General features: G+C 44.1%; 1 protein-coding gene across 1 annotated transcript in view; it reads right to left on the reverse strand.

Moving 5' to 3' along the window:
• LONRF2 (LON peptidase N-terminal domain and ring finger 2) overlaps window positions 1-24947 on the reverse strand; it is an 882740-nt gene that overhangs the window by 566163 nt on the left and 291630 nt on the right. Inside the window, exons 3-4 of the mRNA XM_069636696.1 lie at window positions 2739-2861; window positions 2348-2506 (exon numbers count right to left, since the gene is read on the reverse strand). Coding sequence (XP_069492797.1) covers window positions 2348-2506; window positions 2739-2861 — 282 coding nt within the window. The remainder of the gene's footprint in view (window positions 1-2347; window positions 2507-2738; window positions 2862-24947) is intronic.

Consider the following 24947-nt stretch of genomic DNA (forward strand, 5'->3'; position numbering starts at 1 on the left):
CCCCGATCAACTCACGGTGGCTGAGGCAGGTAAAACTGTTTGATGGCGTTCACCTGTGGCCCTGTTGCCGTGCCTACACACAACAGTTCTCCATGGTACACACCCATCAATGCAAGGTACAGCATGACTTGGGATGATTACAAACCCACCCTTTCCATGGTCTGAACATGGCCAGCTGGATTTATATATTTATTGGTCACTTATATAGCGCCTATACACTTAAGCGTTTAAAATCGCTCCAACGCAAGGAGGGTGAGTACTTAAGCAACAATTGACATTAATAGGCATTGGAACATTCAGAATTGGCAAGTGCTATGCATTTAGAGGTACAACATCGAACAAGGTGGGATAAAAACTGTTTACAACATATGACATAATTATTGTACGTGCCTAACGGTCAATTCAATAATGCAAGAGCTTACATAGAGAAAGGGGAGGTGAGGGTAAGTCGAACAGAGCAAAGATAAGTGCATGAGACATGTAGTAGGAGTGGAGGGTGTGAGAGGGGTGGCAAGGACAGGCACACTACACACAAAAACAAAAGTGGCTGCAGATGTAAAGTCACAAAAAAAATAAAAAAAAATAAAGAAATCGAAATTAGGCGAGCTGCAACTCACAAGTAAATCTGCAGGGCCAAGATCGCGGGTCACAGTTTTCCTCCAAAATCCATGCGACTCCATCATGGTGTGCTGTGGAGGTGAAGGAGGTGGGGGGGGGGGGGGTTCCGGTCTAGAACAAGCCCAGACAGGTTTTGCAGTGACCCTTAGATGAGGCCCTTGCATGAGGGCCAGCTTTTGCCTGCCAGCTACCATCACAGCAGGCTTTGTTGATTGTGGCAGCCAACCATCTCGGCCTCCAGGCAGAGATCGGGACAAAGTCAGGCAAAGGTGGCCATGATGGAAATGGCCTAACCAGGCCTCGTGAAGGGGTACTATGCAGTCCGGGTCTAAGGGCTGCAGGCAGATGGTGTGGGCCCTGCAGCAGAGGTGGAAGAACAGGATTTGGGTGAATTTCCACCATGCCACTCACAAGGCACTCCACACCAAAGGTACAGAAGCTCATCCCGCTGGGCCCAAACAGATTTGGTGGCCAGCTCGCTGCCACACCATTGACTCCAAGGAGATTACCAGCTGCCCCGGGGAAGAGCAATACGAGGCTAGGAGGCACCCAGCAGCATGGCACTCCGAAAGCAGGCTCCATCTTAGTGGGCTTTGTGCATCTCAAAAGCTCCCTACCCACATCTATAAGGGCTGATAAGACTACTCTCTACATAGAATATTCACTGGAACAATGAGGGTGAGGGGGTGTATTCATCGGACCCAAATTGAATCTATGTTGGATCATTGGAGAGATGCAATGAACTTGCCAGGACGGGCGGGAGCTTCAGAGGGGAATGTCTTATCAAGCCACCATCCTGACCATGCCCTCTTTTTTGTATGCTTTGGTGGCAATGAAAGATAGGTGCCAACCTGTGAAGAAAAGGGTCTTTAGGTTGGAGGACTGTCCCATTTTGATATCTGCACTACAATTAGGAACAACTCAGAATAAAGCTCCTTGAAAATGGACACCCTGCTTGGTCTAGTCTGTTGATTAATATTCATGATCTGATACAGAACTAAAGTTTAGTTTCGAAAACAGTTGATAACATGCCCTAGGACTTTTGAGAAGAGTGGTCACACAACAGTGGCAAAAGTACACTAGGGGCCCGATTACAGACACTGCAGTAGAGCAAAAAAATTGCGGCCATGTTCGAAAACATTAGCACTGTGACAGGTGCAATTTTTTTATGATATAAGCACCAGGGCAAAAAATGTCACCAGCGGAAAAAACATGCAGTTTCAATGCAGTTTTGCACCATGTCAAAGTTTTCCTTAGTGCTAATACGAAAGTGTATTAGCAGTAGGGCAAACTTTGCCCTGGTGCAAAAGGTGCATTTTTTGCAGTACGGCCATTTTTTGCCAAGGTGCATGAACCATGAAAAATTGCACACGTGTCACGGAGCAAATATTTTCTAATATGACCCCAATATTTTGTGCCCTAGTGCTAAAATGGAGCAACTTTGCACAGGTGCAAAGTTTCTGTAATCTGGCCCCATGGTGGCAGTTAAAGGTCATAAGGTCTGAATGATATCACAATATATCTTAAATAGTGGCTGTCATTTGGGAGCAGAGAATAGCATAGCTAAAAAGAATGTGCACCCTCCAAACTCACCTAACGGGTCTGTGTGTCTATGAATAAAAGTTTACCTGCAACTGTAATGGTGTACAAGCAAGCTCTCCTAATGTTTCACATTGTTGATTCACAACTCTCTGATCATATACAATCTATAAAAATACGTAGATGGTACCTGTGAGCATCCTGCGTTGGAATAGTCTTCAGAGGAAGGCGATGTACTTCTACTGCTCAGAAAAACAGGCTTCAGCCTGTTGTAGGACGGTGAGCAGAAGGGTGCTGTTAAACTTCCACGCAGATTTTCATAGGCTGGGACAAACATCTCACACATTATCTAAATAAATTTAGAATAGGAGAACCTTTCAAATCATTGTCCAAAATTTGACATGTAAAACCTGTAAACACAAGAGAACTAGCTTGCATGAGAAGAGAGGAGTTTAGTTATGTACCTAGGTACAGTAAAAGAAACAATACCTTCCTTGCACAGGACGACTCAGAACCTTATACTTGGGACAATGGACTTTTCAAAAGGAAGGAATGAATGTCAAACGGTAAATCAAAATTACCTTCTGTGCTTCTTTCTTCATGTCACACATGTCGGGACTCAAGGCAACACAATAGAGGTACTCCTTCAGCGCCTCATCTGTCCTTCCTAATCCAGATAAAGCTTGCCCTTTCACTGCATGTCCCTTTAAATATAAAAATTTAAAAAAGTTTAATAAAGGCCATTAACATGCACAGGTTTGAGTGATATAAACGCATCTACATCAATCATTTAATACACTTCAGTCAATGTGGAATTCCTTTGAAGGGCAAACCGTATGAGCATGGAACTGAAATACAATATATGATCCTCCTTATACGCTTCTGTGCTTTGTCACCTCACACACCTCTGTGTTCAAGTCAGTCATGCCTGCTGTGTGACCTCAAGCATTTTAGCCTTGTGACTCCCCAGAGCATAGACTACCGAAGTGTTCCTATCAAAACACTTGTGCACCAAGGATGCCAAGCAGCCCATAAAATCGGTCGTCCCTTGCCCGGTTTACTGTTAGGAGCGATTTTTGAGAACAAAAACGGGCGTGGGGTTTCGAGAGGCTAACCAATATGCAAGGGGTTTTCACACCTGGGTCTAGCTTAGATGCAGATGACTAGGTGGTTTGGCGTAAAAGTACACTTGAAGACTGTTGGGTACTAAAAAGGTCCACACAGATGTATATGAAACTATAATATTAATTAAAAGAAATGCAATTAAAAGTCAAGAGTACACTAAATAAGCAACCATATGCACATTTCTACAAAGTCGGTATGATATGATATATGGCATGTGTAATGCGCCTATACACAAGTGTTTCAAGGCGCGATGAGGCAAGGAAGGGGGAACAGAGGGAGGACAGAGACAATGTTACTAGGCTAAATGACATTGAGATCGCACAAGTGTAGGGGACAGTGAGGGGGTGGGGGGGCCAGGGGAAAGGGGAGGGGCAGTGCTGTACAAGGGATCAAAACAATAACAAGAAGTGCAGCCAGCAGGTGGCAGGTGCAAGGGTAAATGTAGACAGCAGGTGTCCAAAAGTGCAGGTAGGGGGATTGTAGGGTTACAGATACAGACCCAAGTGCAACAGTTGCCGGGAGGCAGTGTGGGTGTGCAACTGGGCGAGCAGGGACCTGGGCCCGAAATAAGAGGGTATCCAGCTGACCAGTGCAGTATCAGACAGGAAATCAGCAGGGGAGAGGAAGAGAGAAGGCAGAAGCAAAGAGGAAGGTCTTGAGGTACTTCCGGAACTGGAGATGGTTTGCCAAGTTTCAGAGAGGCAGGGAGGCTGTTCCAGAGGAAGGCCCCAGCCGAAGAAAGATCTACCACCATCTCGTAGCTTGGAACGGTAATCCCAAAGGGGACGACACACCGCTGCACAATTCAAAAAGTTCTAATAACACTTATGAAATACAAAAGCAAAACTGTTCAAAGTAAAGCACTGGAGGAAAATAATGTAGACATTAAAAACCATATAAAAGGGCGGGGCTAAGGCACATCAGCAGTAATGGCTGCCTAAACTGTGAGCTCCGACCAGAGAACCTGCAATCAATCCTCTTCTGCGAAGCAGGGACTGAATTCAACCACCCGTCGCAAATTATATGGGATGCGGAAAGCTGCCCGCGACCGAGTATCAGTCTTTCAAGTGATAATCCACCCGAATTCAGCTGGCTGGATAACATTGTGCCTGGACGGTCTGGCGTTACCCGTATTTGCGAGATACGCGGCCAGCGTTGCTGAATCCTTCTGCGGCAGCGAGAGCCCAGGTAGCTGTACAGCCCCTGGAACGAGGCAGCTAATCTGCAGTTAGTGAGTGGAGGGACTGAGCACACGGTGATGTTTCTCTTCGGCGTCAGGCCCACTCCCCCCCCCCCCCGCCGTCATTGAAGTATCGGTGTACGGAGTGCTGTGCGAGAGGTGGCAGGATATAGGCCTTGCAGTCAGGGCCAGCCCTAGGATTTTCAGGACCCTGGGCAGCGCAAGAATGAGACTTTAACATACAAAACATCAAGGGCAGTTACAGTCCCTCAACTAACTTCATTGATTCTCATCCTTCATACCTGGGACTGTCTCACTTCTCACTCCACCTCATCTGGACTCCCGACTATTTTAGCTGTGCCTAGTTGCTGCGCGCGTTTTCACCTTGTACTGCCAAAAGTCGAATTTGGATGGGCCCGCTGAAGCCTCAACCTCCTGCCTCCTGCCCCCTGTTCCCCTTCCCACCCTAACCCACTGTCTCTGCTAGCATGCTCTTCTTCTATCCTCCTTGTGTCGCCTCACCTCCCCTCCCCTCCCCTCTACTTGCCCATTTCCTTATACCTTAAAACTGCTACTACTCGGAGCGTAGTAATTCTCAGTAGTCTACCTTTCCTACACTTCTCTTCACCTCCCACCAACCCGCCCCCTCCACTGTATTTATGTCACGCCGCTATATAACTGTTTGATCCACTTCAACTTAGCATTGTCTGTTCTACCCTGCTCGCCCGCCCACCTTTAACCTATTTGTGTAAGGCACTTTGAAATACTAAGGCCTGTCGTCAGACGTGAAAGAGTTATCTTCACTGTTATATGTATGATATGCACTTATTCATTCAATTACCCTGCCCTGTGCAGGCCTGCATCATTCAGAAAGTCAACGGCTCCGAGTGACTTTTCTCCCACTGTTCCCCTCCCCTCCTTGAGCGCTTTGAAACACTTCAGTGTATAGGCGCTATACAAATAAAGTCAAAACACCACATTTTCCAACCCATTTTGCAGCAGCAATGAGGGACAAAAAAGTCACATGACTTACAGGAAGATACACACATAACATCTCACCAGCAGTCACCTAGCCTGCTCAGTTGCTGTTGCAACATTCCGTTATGGGATTCCCCGTTTCCCTTTTAAATTCCTACACCCCACCAAACAGTTGTGGCCTGCTCACCCCCTCCAATGAAGTCTCAGAGGGTACATTGATGAGGCTCCCATCTCATTTTGTCTGCTACTACAAATTAATCCTCACTCCTGATTTTGCCACATAGGTAAATTTTAACAGTGAAATCATATACTGGACATCATATTGTTTTTGTCTCCTGCCTTACTAATGGCAACGTGTTTTTAAAATAACTGTCCATGATATTTTGTATATTGAACTCATTCTGTGAAATAATTTTCTGTAATATCACAGGTCACCATTTATGCAAATAAGGGGGCCTGCACATCTTATGCCGCCCAGGGCCCTGAAAATCCTAGGGACGGCCCTGGTGAAGAGCGCTGCTGCTGCCCTGTTCCGTTTCCAGCTTGACAGCTCTTATGCACTGGTTGTCAAATCCCTGTTTGCTTGGAGAATCTGCTGAATTCACACAAGCATTGAATCACTGATGGGGGCTTCATGTGCCATCTTCTTCACTTGCTGTCCCCCGTCAGGACTCTGGCACTCTTGTGACTGTGATATTTCGATGTTAGATGATCCATGGTGTGAAACGAAGGTACTGCAGACTACTTATTTGCCCTGGGTGCTTCAAATAGGTAACCTCGGACGGGCTGTTCTTTCTGTCTGAGGTGCCTCTGCACTTCATGACATAAGAGCAGGGTAAGAACAGTGTCGGTCTTTGGGCTGCAACAGAATTATTCCAGACATTCTTGATCTCCGAGTCTGCACTCCACAAAGCAGTCTCGGGCGTGTCTGGGGAAATGCCTGGATCCAAATCCAAAAAGCAGAGCTTACTGGATGCGTTTGCCAAGAGTACCCCTAGTACGAAGGATAAACCGGTGAAAGTTTTCGCCCATTACTATCACCCAACATACTATGGAACAGCAGGCGGCTGACTTACTGTTAAGGAGAATTCTCAGAAATGTGCCAATGCCCTCCACCTTAGAGACCCCCAGCAACTTTGCTGGATTTTGAGGACTTGATTATTTTAACCTGGAGTGAGTGAGACCCTTTTCACCACTCTCTCAGGTATTTTAATGTGATTTTCTACACGGTTTCTTTTGGTTATGGAGTCTAACAAACTCCATAGGCATCATATTTTACAATGGTGTCCCAAAGCACCTTCAGATTTCCCAAGGTTTAAATACCTTCTCTGGGATAAACTACTGTTTCCCAGAGCAGTAAAGTGCAATTGACTTTGCTTAGCATTGTAACTTTCTAGACCCAGCACACACTATCTTGCAATAGAGTGCTGGAGGGGTTACTTAGTATCCCCTTTGTCTAGCTTCTTATAAAACATGTTTTACGTTACCCTTTCCTCACTGAATGGCTGGTGGCAGTGGTTTTGTTTTGAACTACTGTGGTTTGCATTTACCGCGACAGTTCGCGGCTGCGGTAAAGCAACCCGCGGGAGCCATCTTTTTCAAAATGGCGCAGAGCCATCTTTGATAAAATGGCCCCCAGTCTTCTTTCACCATGTCTTTGTGGAAAGGTCCTTCTAGAGAGTTTCTCTGCGCGCCAAACCAGGTTTGGTCTGTTAATTTTGCCTTTGGTAGGGTTTCTGAGTGAAACCTGCCTCTGGCTCCAGAATGTCTGGGGTAGGCAGAAGTGAGGGAGGTGCCCAAAACTCCCTGTGCTTAGTCTCCTGGGAGACCCAAATGCACTCTGTTGTGATTGGCTGGTTGACTGTCCAGCAAGGACAGCCACCCTGCTGGGGGAGTGACAGCTAGGCTGGAATGAATGGGAGAGAACTGACTAAAAGGTGACTGGACGAAGGAACCGAAGAAGAGCTTGAAGAGGACGCCTGCTGGAACTCCTGGACCGTTGGTTTACCCGGTGAAGCCCCGCTACAGTGCCAACTTGCCAAGTTCGCATTGACAGAGAAGCCACTGCAAGGACGACTTCTCCCTTTGAGTTGGTTGGACCAATCAACTCCAAAGTAAGCCACCTGGACATCTATCTCAGAATTTGGTTGAATTTCTACAGAGTTGCTGCTGGAAACCATAGAGCCAGGGAGAGGAACACCAGATTGTGTGTGTTGCTTTTAAGCTCGCCGAGAGCTTTTGGAAGATCCTCCGGATTCCCAACAAGCAGGACTGACCAAGCCTGTGCCCCAACAGAGTGCAGGACCCCAGAAGCACGGAAAGCCCACCTCAACAGTCAGGAACCGCATTGTTGCCATTTGCAGTGGTCGCAAGGAGCTGAAGACTTGAAACAGCCACTGACAGTGAAGTTTGCCGTTTACAGTGCATTGCAGGAATCCCCAGATGTCCACCCTCTTGTCCCCACGACTGAGACCCAGGAACAGTGAGAGCTGCACAGGAAGAGAAGTCATCAGCTGCATCTTTTCTTCTTTGCTAAGGTACTGTAAAACAAGTCTAAGACCTTACCTCTTACTGCAGATTAGCTTGAAACTCCTACAACTCAAGTCTAATCAGCTTGTGGCCCTACATGCGATTCTTCCTGTTCATCAAAGACTCCTAAGAACTTGTGCAAAGACTTTTCCATTTACTTACCTGAAGTGCTGCATCCTATACAAAGACTTTTGCCCATTGACTTTGGCTTAGCCTATTGAATTGTATGACTCTTCTAAGAGGATCTGAAAGTATTTGCCCTGCTTAAGAATATTGGTGATCTCTTGTGTTCTTATAACCTTTGCCTTTTACCAACTTTTAAGAGTGTTCTGAATGCCAAAAGTAAGATATTAATGTCCCCAGTACCCTTGTTACTGAAGTCACCTGTGGGTGTAGATTGTGTCTGTGGGCCATCCCAAAAGGGTCTTGTCTGATTCAGAAACTCGGAGTGTACAGTATTGAAGTGTATTTGTATGTTACTATTATATTGCTTTATAACTGACTAATAAATTAATAATTTTTTATGCAAGAAACCTTCAGTGTAAGAGTTAATTTGAATACCTGTAACTGTGAATCTTTGTGCAACTCCACTACTACTCACATTTCCCCTCTTGCGATAAGCCTGGCTGCTCAACACGCTACCAAAACTATGTAGTACAAGCTTAGACCAAAGGTTGGGTTGCCTATAACTGTAGTCACAGTTGTTTATAGTGTTCCCAGAGCGTACTGCATTGCCCATCACTTACATGCTATTATGCTGGAGATGATAGGCACCCTTTTTACACAGGATCAGAAAATGAACACCCTTGCCAGTAGACTGGAGAGCTCTGAACACAAGATAGAACTGGTCTGTGGTTATATGTCAGAGGTAGAGATATCTTTGTTGGCCTATCCGAGAACTCAGTTCCTGGATGGGAGACTAGCAGGACTGGAAGAGGGCATGAAGGCGGTGCACGAGAAAAACGATTTAGAAGCCAGAGCGCAACGTAGTAATATACAAATTGTTGGGCCCGCCGGAGAGCTCAGAAAAGTAGCTGCCAATATTTCTGGGGCACCTTGTCTTTTCCGACCACTTCTTGATAGAAAGCGCTCCTCATGCACCTGGCCCCAGACCTGCCCTAGGGTGCCCAACCCGTACCGTTACGAGTCCTAAACTATAGTGACAGGGATCTAACACTCAAGGCTGGCAGAGAGAAAGGGGAGCTACGATCTGAAAATGCTTGTGTCTCTATATATCCAACTTCAGCGTTGCTGTACAGACTGCAAGGCAGACTTTCTTCAATGTCCAGCGCAGGTTGAGAGAGTACTTGAAAATTCTGTTCCCAGCCAATTTGAAAGCGATTCAGGGAAAAATCAAATTATTTCTATCACCAGAAGATGCCTCACACTTTTTAGATTCACTGTGATACAATCCTACTATTCCGATACTCCGCGTTAGAAAAGATTTCTTTTGAAGCAACTCTTCCTACATAGTCTATGGACCCCAAACCTTTCACATTTGTTTCTATATCCCAACCTGACTTTTTATAGTGGGGCACTGCCCTCAAATGCAATCCACTGAGCTTGAGCTCATTGTTATGGGGAAACTGACACTGTCAGGCTATCAGTACTGAGAAACTTTGTTTTTCTTAGTCCAACGACTTTGCCACTTGTTGGTAACATTGCATTATTGTGTAAAGTAGCTTATACTATCGCACAAGAGGGCCATTATGTTTTTCGGCCCTAGACACTATATAAAGGGATTTCTGGTGGCTGTACAATGTGCCTTACGACAGACTGGTGGCAGCAGTAGCTTTTGCTTATATTTGTGTAACTTTATTGTGCCATACCACGTTTATCGCATTTGGCCCAAGACTCTGGCTGTTGTCCAAGATGCCCGTGCCACAAGATCTTTTGTCTGTCCCTTTGGACATTTTGTCCTCCGACCTTCCCCCCCCTTCCCCCACGCCCCTTGCCTTTCCAGGTGTGGGACTTATTTGTGCATATAGTTGCACGCAAATATTGCTTCTTTCACGGGTCCCTCCCTGCAGGTCATGTGTGTAGGCATCCAGGATTGTGATTGTCGGGTACCAATCCACATTACTGGTGCATGGGTGTCTGGTGTGCATTAGAGCATGAGGACGCCAGTGGTCCCTGATTAGACAACTGCTTGCTGGCATGCATGGGGCAGATCTCATTAGTGGGCAGGTGCCAGCACTAGCCTGACTTTGGATATGAGGAGGGGGTCCTGTGTCCATTCCAGCAGATCAGCAACAGTTTCGAACGAGTCTGCAGAAGGAGAAAAGTATCCTGAAAAGGCGAGCAGTACAAACGATGATCTTAAGATGCCCTGAAGAGGGCTGGCACCCGAATCCTGTGGTCCCAGTCATGCCCTGCTTTGCGCTACATCTCAGAAGACCTGTGAAGGTGCGTTGAACCTTTGGAGTGGTGGGACCAATCACTTTCAACGCCTCCTGGTATCCCTGTAAGTGAGTCTTCTCAGAAGTGTTCCTAGCCATCCAGCGGACAGACTAGCTGAAACCTTGGGTACCACACAGGAGCATCGTCATTTTGAGTTTCTACCCAAGACTTTGGGGAAACCCAGCTTATCCTACAATGCACCTTTGGGTTGCTAGAAAGGAGGTTGCATTGTACCGCCAGACTTGGGTGCCCCTGCATCACTGTTTGACAGGGACGGTCAATGAGGGCGGTCTTCCCGCATTCCTTGCAGTGCCCCGATGCCTGCTGCATCCATGTTTTCTTCATTCATCAACCGAATCGAGAGTAGCAGCTCCTGTCCCATACCAGACTTGTGTCAGCACCCACAGCGCCTGTGCATCTGGGAACCAAACTGAGGGCGTGGGGAGGTAAATCAAACCTCCAACAACCACCTCTAGACCTGCCAAGTCTGGACCAAACCCGACCTAAGGGCGGTGAGCAGTGAAGTCACTTACCGGTGGCAGTTTGTTCATCCAAACGCATTTACGCGCAAAAGGCTATTTTTGATCTTCCTTTTGGCTTGAGTAGTATCTACTTCCTAAAGCACTCTAAAAGTTGGGAACAGCTTTTCCATGTAGCAGATCCTGGCCTAAATGATGGAACCAGTTTCACCTCATCAGAATTTTCACCCTAACTTTTGCCAGCATCCTAAGAAGTACGTTGTGCACTTTATGCACAATCAAGCGCTTTTACGCAAGCATCAATCATTGAGCACAAGGAAACATTAATCTTCAGGATGTACTTAAAGTTAGGGTTGCCATCTCTGAAAGTTGTCAGTGCTATACAAATTATTCACCCTTTTCATTTGCAGGTATTCGTAGAGTTGCTAACTTTTTCGCAATCACCAATATATGGGATACATTACTCACCATAATTGTATTTCTGATGCTTGTATCTGCTTAGATTCATATGCTGTGCTTAGGCCGACATCTAGTGGCAGCTGCAGAGTATTACAGTTGTTGTTTTCAAAACTCGAAAAGGGAAGTCGACAGGGCGTGCCAGTAATACTATCCCTAGTGTGACATCCACTGTACCCATGGTCCTTCACGCGTCGAGGTCCCTCAGATTATTTTTCTGACATGAGGTAGCATGAAGTGTAGCGAAGCGTGAGAACATTTGTATCCAAACAGATACGTATCAGACAAGCTCATAAGCATCCATGCACCTTCTCTGCGCGGGGAGGAATGGGGAGCGCATGTGAATCTAAGCAGATACAAGCATCAGAAATACGATTATGGTGAGTAATGTATCCATTCTGAGGCTTGTGGAATCTGCTTAGATCACATGCTGTGCATAGATTAGCGAGCAGTGTTAGAAGTTGGTGGGATGTGAGAAGGTTCATGGGCGAACAGATGTCTTAGAACCGCTTGTCCCACCTGTGTATCGGTCTTGGAATGTGCGTCAATGCAGTAATGCGGAACAGGGGGACATTTGCAATGAAGGCCAGAGTGGCTCCTGTGCTCCTTGTGAAGTGAGCTCTAGACATGAAAGGCAGTGTCTTGTTTGATAATGAATAGCACAATTGTATACATCCGACTATCCATCTGGAGATGGCATTTTTGGAAATGCAGTCTCCTTCTCTGCCTGCTGCTATGGAGACAAACAGTTGGTCTGTTTTCCTTAGCGGTCTCTTGTTTACATAGTAAAGGACCACCCTCCTCACATCTAGTGTGTGGAGTTTTACCTGAGCTGGTGGGGTTCTGAAAGAAAGCCGGTAGCTCAATAGACTGGTTTACGTGAAATTTAGAGATGAACTTGGGGGGGGAGAACCTGGGGGAGGGGGGGTTTATCCTGGTGTATAACAAAGATAGTATCCTGCACTGACAATGCTTGTATTTCACAAACTCTTCTTATGGAAGCAATAACCACTAAGAAGGCAGTTTTGTAAGTTAGGTGTTTAAGACTACACTTATGCATCGGCTCGAAAGGAGGCCCCATGATTTTAGAGAGTACAACTGAGATCCCATCCTCGCGGTAGATTAGAAATTAAAGGGTGACGTCTCTTTACCCCCTCCATGAATGCTTTGATGACAGGGACCTTCCTTCCATAAAGAGTTTAATACTAACCCCCGAATTTAGCAAGTGGAGCATATAAGTTAGAATGTGGGATGGAGTACATTCTATGGGGTTAAATTGTTTAGACTGGCACCGAATTACAAATTTCCTCCACTTGTCAAAGTAACAGTGCCTATTGTTAGGTTTTCTTGCTTCTTTCAAGATATCCACACACCTTTGTGGTAGGTTAAGATGTCCGAACTCTGACTTCAGGAGCCATGCTGCCAAGTTCATTGAGTGGGGTTGTTTGCGCAGATGTGGATACCAAGGTTGTCTTGCCCACATAGGAGCAACTAGGATGAGCGTCATCTGTTCCTTGTGGATCTTGTTCACCACCTTCTTCATGTGAGGTGTTGGGGCGGGAGGGGCCGGGTCGGGCAGAATGAAGCGTAAGCAAATTACCCTGACAAGTTCATCTATAGGGTGTTCCCCTTGGAGCCTGGCTGGGGGGATTCTGGACGCGAAGTCTGGGCATTGACTGTTTTCGCTTGTAGCGAACAAGTCTATTGTGGGGTAACCCCATTGAGAGAAGAGGTGCTCTACCGCCCCTGTGTGTAGTTTCGTGTTCCTCTGGTAGGGGATCTCTGCTCAGTGAGTCTGCAAGAGAGTTGAGTTCCCCTGGAATGTGCTGTGACGATAGGAATATCTTCCGTTTGAATGCTCTACTCCAAATTTGTTGCGCAAGTCTGGACAGAACGTGTGCCCCCCTGTTTGTTGATTTAAAACATTGCTGTAGTGCTGTCTGTCAGGAATTGCACAGATTGGTTCGCTAGGTGAAACTTGAATTCCTGAAGGGCTTTGAACACTGCCAGTAGTTCTAGCATATTGATGTGGTTCTTAGCTACCTCCAGAGACCACAGACCCGAGCTCTGTGGTGAAGGTAATGAGCACCCCACCCGGCGAGTGAGGCATCTGTCCTGACAATTACTTGTACTTCCGGATCGTGGAAGGGTTTCCCCTTCAGCAGATTTTCCCTTGTCCACCAACGAATATCTTGTACTGGTGTTGGCGAAACGACCACTAGATCGTCCCACTGACAACTTGTCTGAGACCACTGTTTCGCCAACCACTCCTGCATGGGTCGCAAGCGCAGGCACGCGTGTGGTACCAGGTAAATGCAAGATGCCATTATGCCGAGCAAACACAAAACTTTGCTCACCCTTATCTGGCAGCCAGCCTGATAATGTGGTATTTGCCGTAATATGTTTTGGACTCTTTCCTCTGACAGAAAGACCAACCCCTCTTCTGTGTTTACGACAGTTCCTAGGAACGGTTTGGTTGTGCTTGGCACTAGGCTTGATTTTTTCATCGTTGATGGAGAAGCCCAATTGAAAGAGAAGGTTGATAGTTCTTTGTCTTACCTACAAATCAGGGGAGACTCCCCTGTAATTCATCCAGTCGTCCAGGTAAGGGCACACTGGGACTGGCTCCCTGTGCAAGTGTGCTGCCACCACTGCAAGTACCATCATAAATTCCCTGAGAGCAGATGCTATTCTGAAGGACAGCACTTTGAATTGGTAGTGCTGGTTCGCTATATACGCAAGAATCTTCTGTGCGCTGGGAATATTGAAATATGACAATAGGCATCTTTCATATCCAGCGTGGTCATGTAATCCCTTTTTTAGTAGAAGGATTACTTCTTGTAGCGTAGTCATGCAGAAATTTACTGGCTTGGCATATTTGTTTTCAGGGCACAAATCTAATACTGGGCACACTGTTAGATCTTTCTTTGGCACAAGGAAGTAAGTTGAATAAATACCCTTGTTTGCCTGATTGGCCGGGACGATTTCTATGGCGTCCTTTTGTAGCAGCATTATGATTTCCTCGAGGAGGATGCATTGGTCTTCTTTGGAGTGCGTTTTCTGGCGCCGGGATGATTCCGGTGTTGCCCAAGAAGCTCTAAAGAATATCCGCCCGCTACGGTGGACAGCACCCATCTGTCTGAAGCGATTCCCTCCCATGCTTGGGTGAAGTTGGAAATGCGCCCTCCTACTGTAGAGGCATGAGAGGGCACCTAAAGCAGGATGTCACTGCGTCTGAGGTGAGGTACCACCTCTGGAGGAAGAACCCCTTCCCCGATGTGTGATCTGCACTGTCCTCTGGTAATTCTGAGAGGCTTTGTCTCGATTGTTGCCAGAGGCTGTACCCCGATTTTGATTATAGGAACCCCTCTGAGAAAATTGTCCTTGTGTGCGATGAGAATTCCTGTTTCCCCTTTGGCCAGGAGGTTTATTGGTTAATTGGCCCAATGATTTCAATGTATCATTCTTCGATGGCTGTCTTCAAGGCGTCTTTGACGGCCTTGCCAAAGAGTACATTTGGCTCGACGGGCATGTTAATGAGAGTAGCCTGCGTCTCTGGCTTCAACCCGGATTGGTGTTACCAAGCGTAACGATTAATAATGGTTCCCTCAGCTATGATTCTTCTGGCATTGTCGAGACCACTCTTTAGAAGGCAGCTTGACACTGCCCTCCCTTCTGCAGCCATCAGTGCTGAGTCTTGAGGGGTTCCGGGGCTGATGAGAGTAACGCAGAGACTTTGTCACATTTACGGCAGTTAGAACTAGCTAATAAGGTAGAGTTCTTAGCAACCCTGGTCTGGAACGAAGCAGAAGAGGGCACCTTCCTGCCCATTGTGTACAGCCTCTTGCTTTCTTTGTCTGGGGGAGCCGCAGAAGAGGCTAGGGGAGTACCTGCTCTTTTTCGTGTTGTAGTAACAACTAGCGAGTCAGGCCTTAGCTGCCCCCTAATGTATAGGTCAATTATAGCTGAATCTTGCGCTGGCTCTTCGGGGCAAGACCTTTTAGCAGGGGATTCAACAGGGTTCTGCGACCCAGAGGCCGCTGTTGTGGGAGGGGTGGAGTGAAAGCTTGTTAAGTAGTTAGGGTCTTTCTTATAAACATTTGCCATGAAAGACATTCTTCTCATGACCTTAACTATATCTTCAGCTGACCATTGGGCCTAACTAGGAATTACCATAGGTTGAGGTCGGAGACCTAAATCTTCTGGAGTGGGTGGGATTACATTAGAAGGTGTAGCCTTTTTCTTTAAGGCTGAAGAGGGGGAATCCTGTGTCTGAGGTTACTTATTCTTATGAGGGGGACCTATCCTTTTGTGTTTTATCCTTATGAGGTGTCTTAGAGGAGCTCTTTTTAGACTCCCTTGACTTTACAAGGCCTTCCGGTACGTGCTTAACTAACTGAGCTAGTACGGCCTGTATGGGCTTTACTGCTATCGACACGGAATGTCGAATCTCGGCTATGGTCAAATCCGAAGTCTCGTCAGATGACTCAGGATCTTCGGGAATATTTTTATGTGCGAAGTCTGGGCTGTCTTTCGACAGTCGGGCCCGTCATGTGGCGATCTCGACCTGGAGGGCCCAGAGGACATCGATTCAACGGACCTCTCCCTAGAGGTCGTGCTTTGCCATTTGCTCGACCCGTTTGTTGCGTCTCGGCGGTGGGTTGTGGGTTTGGTGGGTGGGGGGGTAGTGAGTACGCTTTCACTGCCGGGTGCTGTCCCCAAAACATGGCCGCCGCCTGTCAGTTGGGGGCCTGCGCCTGGGAAATCGAAGTAACCCTGTCGCCTTCATATACTGCAGCGTTACTGACGTTGCTGAATGCACCCTCCACCTCCATGGCCTCGAGTTGCCTGGCGTGGAGGGCCCAGCGTTTAGTTAAGCGGTTTAGTTAAGCGATCCTTCAATGTCTTGGGTTTGAAGAGTCTACACGCTCGACATGAAGCCTCGACGTGGTCCCGAGGGAGACAAAGGTTACACACAAGATGTTTGTCGACCCACTGGAACTTTTTCCATAACAAAATGACATGGCAGTTAGGTGAATGTAGTGTACGGAAAGGGGTATATACACATTCTAATATGTCCTCCCCCTCTCTCCCTACTGTGTGGGCAGAAACACGGAGCAGCCTTCCCAGGCCGGAATGATCCGTCGACAGGAGTCTTCAACAGTCATTTGTTTTCCCCACCGCCGTCACATGGTCTCGATAGCCGGTGGATATAAAGGATAATAAGAAAACTATAGTTAATTGTATAATAATAAATGGCAATAAGCCGAAAGGGAACTACACAAAATAGCTTCCGTCTCTGATGGTGGAAAAAAACAATGAGGGACCTCGCCCCGTGAAGGGCCATGGGTACAGTGGACGTCACACTAGGGATAGTATTACTGGCACGCCCCGTCGACGTCACTTTTCGAATTTCGAAAACAACTAATACTCTGCAGCTTCCACAAGATGCCGGCCTATGCACAGCATGTGATGTAAGCAGATGACACAAGCCTCAGAAATATATATTACATAGAGGGTTGCCGGTGTGATGTTTTACTACTTCAATTCACGATTCATTTCAGTTCATTGGGCCTATAATAAAGAACATATTTGTGTATGCTACTGTGTTATTCTTGGTGTTTCACAGTGTGTGCTCAATGGAGAACCCCTGATCACACTCACCCCTCCTGAGATTTAGACTGGACTGCTCTCCAAGTTACCGTGAATTGGTCTGGCCATCTTCCCAAAGGTGTTCGCCTGTTCATCTAACAAGGGTGGCCTCCTAAACATCTGTCCACCAGGCCAGAGTTTTGAAATCCATTCTACCACCCATTGCACACAAGAGAAAAACTCATCAGAGTACCAGCAATGGGCGATACCTGCTCCCATCAGTCACTACTGTGTTACCCTGTAAGTTGAATGGTTCTCTGGGAGGGCTTTTGCACGACATGCACTCCACATAGGAAGTTGCGCTAGTTATTTTGGTTGATTTGCTAGGGGTTTTACTTTTTTGTTCCATGGTGGGATCATTGGATGCTGCACTGGAGGTTGGGGTTGTTCCAGTGAGTGTGGTGGGAGGTGCTAGGACTATTGGGGGAAATTGTTTACTATGGAAGTGTTACTGCAGAAATATTGCTTAGGCAGATTGGCCGGCATGCCCATACTGATAGGGTTCCTATTTTGATGCTGTATTCTCAGTTGTGTAGCAGGGACGGTATCAGCTACTACTATGGCATCTAATAGATTCCATTGTACTCACTAACGTGGAATGTCAGGGGGCTGATTAAGGTCATCAAGCAGCGTAAAATAACAGCATTCTTGAAGAGACATCAATTCTCCATTATGCTACAGGAAGCACACCTTACTAAAGAAGGATATCCCAAATTCTGGAAGTGCAAGGCTTATTCAAACTGGCACTCCTCAACTGCCACTCCTCATACCACTACTTACTCACTGGGGGTCATGATACTTGTGAAAAACCCATTAGGCATTCAACACAAAGTAATACTTGGCCCAGAGGGGAGATGTATAATTCTTGCTGGCTGTATTTCTGGGCAGGGGGTTGTCCTGGTTAACCTAAATGCTCCCAACATAGATGACCCCAGCTTTTTTTTTTAAAATAACATCTGTCAGGTTGCATGAATTCTTAGATTATGCAGCATTTCTTACAGGCGATAGGAATGCAGCGATTGAACTCTCGCTAGACAGATCCATGGACGTGGTTAGACCCCTGAGCTGTGCTGCAAGGACTCTATTGAACCTTAGTGATAAACATACCCTGCTTAATGTGTGGTGAAGTAAACAAAGGACTTAACGTTTTATTCATCGGTCCATGACTCCTACTTGTTAGGCAAAGTTTGTATTCAGTACCCTTTGGGACCACTACTCACAACTAGGACTACAGGTGTAAGCAAATCAACCTTTGGTATAAGTCTGTACTACACAGTTTTGGAAGCGGAGCCGAGCAGCCAGGTTTATCTCAAGAGGGGAATGTGAGCAGCTCGTATTTTCAGTACCTTAAAATATGGGTAGAAATTAGTTTCTGACATTTAGAGGCTTTTGTGTAGAGGCATTTGTGAAATGCACACATGATTTGTATTTGCTTATCAACACTAGAGGTGGCAACAGCCAGATTTATATATGTAAATACAATCATTTTTTACAAGGAGCACACTAACATGGAGCCAAGCAAAGTTACAACGTTGATTTTTGAATAAGGACAGATTTAATCCTAATGTTAATATATGGTTGTAAACAAACACCTATGCCTTTTTGTGTAGGTGGGATTGAACCCAGGACTTAAGTCAATAATAGGATGGCAAAGTTACTTTACAGTGGGTGAACTGTAACCTTATTGAAAAGGGTAAGAGATGTGATTGTACAGTACAATGAATGTCAGGTAACAAGGTGATAACCTTTCTGCTATTTTACAAAGAGTAAGACAGATAGAATATTGTTAAATGGCATATAGGTCAATATAACAACGATACAAGAACTCTATTTCCACCAACCCCCCTTCCTTGGCTCTGCAACACTGACACACGCACACAATATTTTTTTCCCTAAAATGCACGAGGTGTCATGTATTTTCATAAGCATGGTTTCTGGAGATTCATGGTGTGGGGTTAAAACACAAGGAAGTCGCATTTTTAAGTATGTGTGAAATAATTGAGCTGTAAGTTACATTTGTACTTCATTTCTTTTTTCATTTGTATCAATATGAATAGCCCGGATTTGAGAAAGGCGCAGTCGGCGAAACACGTGTCATCCAAGAAGGGCTTAACCTTTATCAAAGCAAACAAATAAATAAACAAAGAATTATTTTCATCAGAAACAACGGTTGTTTTGGAATTTTTTATTTATTTACTTTGGCGCAAAGAAGTGCAGGCACAGTTGTGCTTTTTCTCAAAATTTACAGAAGGAGTGGAGGAACTCCGTGTCTCCGTGGCCTACACTCATGCGACAAATCCTAAAATAATAGACAAAGGAATACAATACACAAGGCAAGCATCAAAACTACAAGGAACAAACAATAACAGGTCGCGAAGGTACAAGCATATGATATCTGTTCCAAAAAGTTCCTCAATGTCAAAAAATGGTTCATTGTAGATATTGAGTACCGCGCAGACCGTTAACAAAGATGGCAGAATTCTTGGAGAACAGAGAGGAAGAAGCTAGCAACCTTTTTTCTCCCAGGGGCAACAATACTCATGCATTTAGTTCAAGTGCCCCAAAAAGAGAGGACCTTATATATAAATTTGTGAAATTGGAAAGGGCCTCTCGAAGGGAAATTGATAAGTATTGGGAAATAATCTCTCTGAAGAACTATTTATCCAAAGAGCAGATCCCAAGAGGACTTTGTATTTTAATTTTTCCGGACTTTAATAAAGAGGATGATAAGGACCTAGCGGACAACTGGGAATCAAATCTCAACCAGTGTTCAAGACAAATGTTGGAAATGTTAATTAAACATGCTCAAAGGGAACATAAAAGAACGACGGAAAAGATAGAAAATATTAAAAAAGAAATCAAGGAGGCAAAGGCGCTAGATGTTATAAAAGGGAAGAACTTTTTGAAAATGTATGAAATTCTAAAAGAATATCAAGATGATATAAAACTACGGAAACTAAGGAAATTTTATCGTGACGACAGATTTCCAAGATGATAGAGTCTACACCCTCCAAGAAAAATATAACAAAATGACTAAACAAGTGTCAAGAGAGAGCACTCCCAATACCTCGTCAGCAAGTTCTGAAGCAGAGGAGGAACCAGAGGGGAATACTGATGTAGTACAGGGGACAAGCAAGCGAAAAGGACAAGGATTTTTGAATCAAATTAGGCGTTTTAAAAAAGGTAATTGAAATGTCCCAAAGAAACAAGTCCGTTTTCAGATCAACAAAGAACCGGACACCTCACAGAAAACAGTCGGAGCAGGGGCAGGAGAGGAACAGGAGGATCTAGAAAATTCAGACGGTCTAGACACCTATCGGCGCCTAACTCGAGCAGCGTCACGAGAAGCAGCAAAGAAACAGAAATGAACAATCTAGTGATGAACATATCAAACCAACCTCTAACAGAAGATTAAATCAGTTTACTTAACAAAGGCTTATCATTTGCCCCAACAAACTTCTTTGAACCTATTGACATACATGTGGATCTTTTTAAATTTGTTCGAAAATTGAAGTTGTAAAAGTTTTTTGCAACTCAAGCAGGCAAGAGGAAAACAATACGAGAAAGTATGACTCAGTGATATAACTATTGAAGAATTGAGCAATGTGCATTTATTAAGATCTCTACAAGAACCAGGACACTATCCAATGGATCAAACAATTCAGGAACTAGAAATACAACCGGCTAATCTAACCAGTAAAGAACTCGAAATTTTTACTACAACTCTCACCAGACAATATGGTGGATGCTTTTTACAAAGCTGTGACACAGGATTTATACCATCTGAGAACAAAACCTAAACCAAGAGGCAGAAATCCCCCTGAGTCAAAAGGAAATAACAGCTATACAGAATCTACAATTAAATAAAAATGTGGTCATAAAAGCAGACAAGGGTGGTAACATTGTAGTAATGAACCGAGAGGATTATATTATGATGGCCAAGAACCACCTAGACACTCCAAATTGTCGTTGGGTTGGTTTGCAATTTTTCATAACAAAGATTATACATGATCTAACGAGCCTAATAGATGCTTGGTACCGGCAAGGACTAATTTCAGATGAAGAGAAATCTCACCTTCGTGTAATCAAACCTAAGATTCCAACCATATATTTCCTTCCAAAAGTATGCAAGACCTTTGAGACCATTCCAGAAGGAAGGCCAATCATGAGTGGCATAGGATGGGCGACAGAACCATTGGCGGAATGTATTGATAATGTAATAAGACCAGAGGTAACCAAAATCAAGGCATACTTAAAGGATACAACAGCTGTTATCAAAATATTAGAAGGAATCCATTGGCAAGATACCTACATGTTAGCGACTTTGGATGTTAAGGCACTGTACACATCTATTGGAAACCAATTGGCACTCAATACAATAGATTATACTTTTAAGGACAAGTCTGCCTCTCACTTCAATTATGCATGCATGCATGTTGAAAGAAATGCTTTTGGCCACTTTGGAGAACAACATTTTTATTTTTGATAACCAATTTTATCGCCAAATTCGTGGGGTTGCCATGGGTGTTAAAAACGCCCCAGCCCTAGCTAATATAGTGATGGGAATGTTTGAGTATATGTTTATTTACCAGCTGCAAGGATTCAAAGAGAAGGTAATAATATGGTCAAGATACATTGATGATGTATTAATTGTTTGGAATGGAACTGCGGACAAATTAGACTCCTTATTACATCAAGTCAACCAGAATCAATATGGCTTAGAGTTTACTGGACTAAGTAGCCGGTCTGAAATAAACTTTTTGGATTTAACCATCTATGTATCCAATACCAACTTTACACTAAAACTTACAGAAAAGAAACAGGTGAACTCCACACATTTTGCAACCAGCTGCCACCACCAACCAGTTATTTTGAACATTCCTAAAGGAGAATTCATTCATGCCAAAAGAAATTGTACTGAACTCGTAAATTTTGATAAGGAATGTAATTTACTATCAGATCGTTTTACAGTCAGGGGGTACCCTCGTAAAGCAATTGCAATCGCTAGGAGTAAAGCTCAAAATATGACAAGGCAATCAACATTGCTACAAAGAACTAAGGAAGGACAATCGGACAAAATGATCCAATGTATCACTACGTACTGTGCAAACAACAAGGAGATTAAGAGAGTTCTTAAACGGAATTGGTACTTATTGAAACTGGATCCACATGTAAGTGAGTATATTCAAGATTATCCGACCAGAGTTTATAGAAAAGCCAAAACTTTGAAAATGATGTTGAGCCCATCACTACTGCCCGAAAAAGAAGAGATAAGACCACAGACATGGTTACACCAACCAGGGCCAGGTTTCAGAAAGTGTGGCTTCTGCACAATGTGCCAGTATGCGATTCCAGACACAGATGTGTTCTCAAACAAAGATGAGATTAAAACTCGGATCAATGAACAAATAAATTGCAGATCCATATATGTCATCTATGCGATAATATGCGTCTGTAATCTAATATACATCGGGAGTACCATTCGAGAGCCAAGAACGAGAATCAGAGAACACTTATCTGCAATTGGAAGTCAGGACAAAAACCTTCCATTGTCCCATCATTGGCAAAATAATCATCAACTACAAAACAAAAAAAAACACATCAGATTCGTGGGCCTGAAGAGAATAAAAATGGGCAAACGTGGAGGTGATCAAGAATTACGTTTGCGGCAGGAAGAAGCCAGACTAATTTGCCGCTTCAAAGCGGTAGAACAAGGGTTAAACTCAGACAATGAGATGGTTCATTTTCTTTGGAAATGCAACAATAAGTGACAATGTTTTCCAATTATGAACATGTACCATGACAACGAATGGATGAATGCACAATATGCAATATGACATTGTGCCAGGTTTTGGTTTTTCAAATTGACATTTGCTTTATCAGTAATACTAATTTTTTGTATTTTCTATAATGCACAATATGCAATATGATAGAGTTATGCTTTGGTGTTTTGAATCGATAGTGGTTTCAACAGTAAGACTGACCTTTGTATTCTTCACATACAATCTACAAAGTCTGAATCATTATAAACCAAACAAACCAAAACCAACATGTTGGAAATGGGAAAAAAAATGGCCATTTAACAGAATAGAATTATTTAAAGGAAAAAGCATGGTTCATGTAGAGGGAGGTTTGGTAACTAGGTATGTGCTTAACTACTGACAAAACGACAAAGTAAAAATAACACCTTTCATTCATTTTTGGGGGAAACTACATTACCCATAATCCATCACTTTGGAAACAGGTTCACATCAGAATTGAGCAACTCCTACGACTAACAAATAACATTAATCAGATGTGGGACTTTTAGAAATGTAGCCAGTGCCTAATAAGACTAATATTAGAGCACTTTTCCACTGGCAAGGCTACATGTTAAAAAACTGTTCTTTGCATAATAAAATAATCACCACGAGCTAAATGCACGAAGAAAGGGTTTAAGATAACCCGCTATTAAGTTAAACATGGTAAGGCATCCCAAAATATGGCCGCCCCCTTTTTTTACCACGAGCACAATACTGGAAGAAAGGGTTCATGGTAACCCGTTACTAAGCAAAACATGGGAAGGCATCGCAAAATATGGGCGCCAACTTGGTAGCGAGGAAAGAGAGGAGGGACTTAGGGATAATGCTCCTTTAACTAACAGTGACCATCAGGAGAGAAGGAACCCGACGCTTGGAGCAGGAGATAATTAATTTGTAGGTAAGCCCTGAGATTAGGTGGGAAGCCCACCCACGGCTGCAGGCACGTTTTATAATCGTGCTATGAGACTGTATTTGTCTTTTACAAAGACAATAAGAAAATGTGCACGCTTTTATTTACGCCTGACATGAGGGGTACACAGCGATCAGGAGCCGGCAGCTCATATTTTCAGTACCTTAAAATATGGGTAGAAACTAATTTTCTGACATTTGATTTAAAGAGGCTTTTGTGTAGAGGCATTTGTGAAATGCACGCATGATTTGTATTTGCTTATCAACACTAGAGGTGGCAACAGCCTGATGTATATATGTAAATACAATCATTTTTTCCAAGGAGCACACTAACATGGAGCCAAGCAAAGTTACAACGTTGATTTTTGAATAAGGACAGATTTAATCCTAATGTTAATATATGGCTGTAAACATACACCTATGCCTTTTTGTGTAGGTGGGATTGAACATAGGACAAAAGTCAATAATAGGACGGCAAAGTTACTTTACAGTGGGTGAACTGTAACCTTATTGAAAAGGGTAAGAGATGTGATTGTACAGTACGATTGTCAGGTAACAAGGTGATAACCTTTCTGCTATTTTACAAAGAGCAAGACATAGATATAATATCGTTAAATGGCATATAGGTCAACAATATAACAACGATACAAGAACTCTATTTCCACCCACCCCCCCCTTCCTTGGCTCTGCAACACTGACACACGCACACAATATTTTTTCCCTAAAATGCACGAGGTGTCATGTATTTTCATAAGCATGGTTTCTGGAGATTCATGGTGTGGGGTTAAAACACAAAGAAGTCACATTTTTGAGTATGTGTGAAATAATTGAGCTGTAAGTTACATTTGTACTTTATCTTTTTTTTTTTTCCATTTGTATCAATATGAATAGCCCGGATTTGAGAAAGGCGCAGTCGCCGAAACACGTGTCATCCAAGAAGGGCTTAACCTTTATCAAAGCAAAGAAATAAACAAAGAATTATTTTCATGAGAAACAACGGTTGTTTTGGAATTTTTTATTTATTTACTTTGGCGCAAAGAAGTGCAGGCAGAGTTGTGCTTTTTCTCAGTAATGATGTTACACAGAGGTCTACAATCACAAGCGTTCAAATAAACTCTTACGCTCAAGGTTTCTTAAATACTTATGAATGTATCCGTCAGTTAGAAAACATTCATAAGGAGGTGGCAATATAATCACACAAATATACTTCAATACTATTTCAGAATACTTTTCAAGATGAGTAAAAGGCAAAGATTATTAGAACATGAAAGGTTACAATTA

The sequence above is a fragment of the Ambystoma mexicanum genome, chromosome 7p, assembly GCF_040938575.1.
Source record: "Ambystoma mexicanum isolate Mex_15411 chromosome 7p, UKY_AmexF1_1, whole genome shotgun sequence".
NCBI lineage: Eukaryota > Metazoa > Chordata > Amphibia > Caudata > Ambystomatidae > Ambystoma > Ambystoma mexicanum.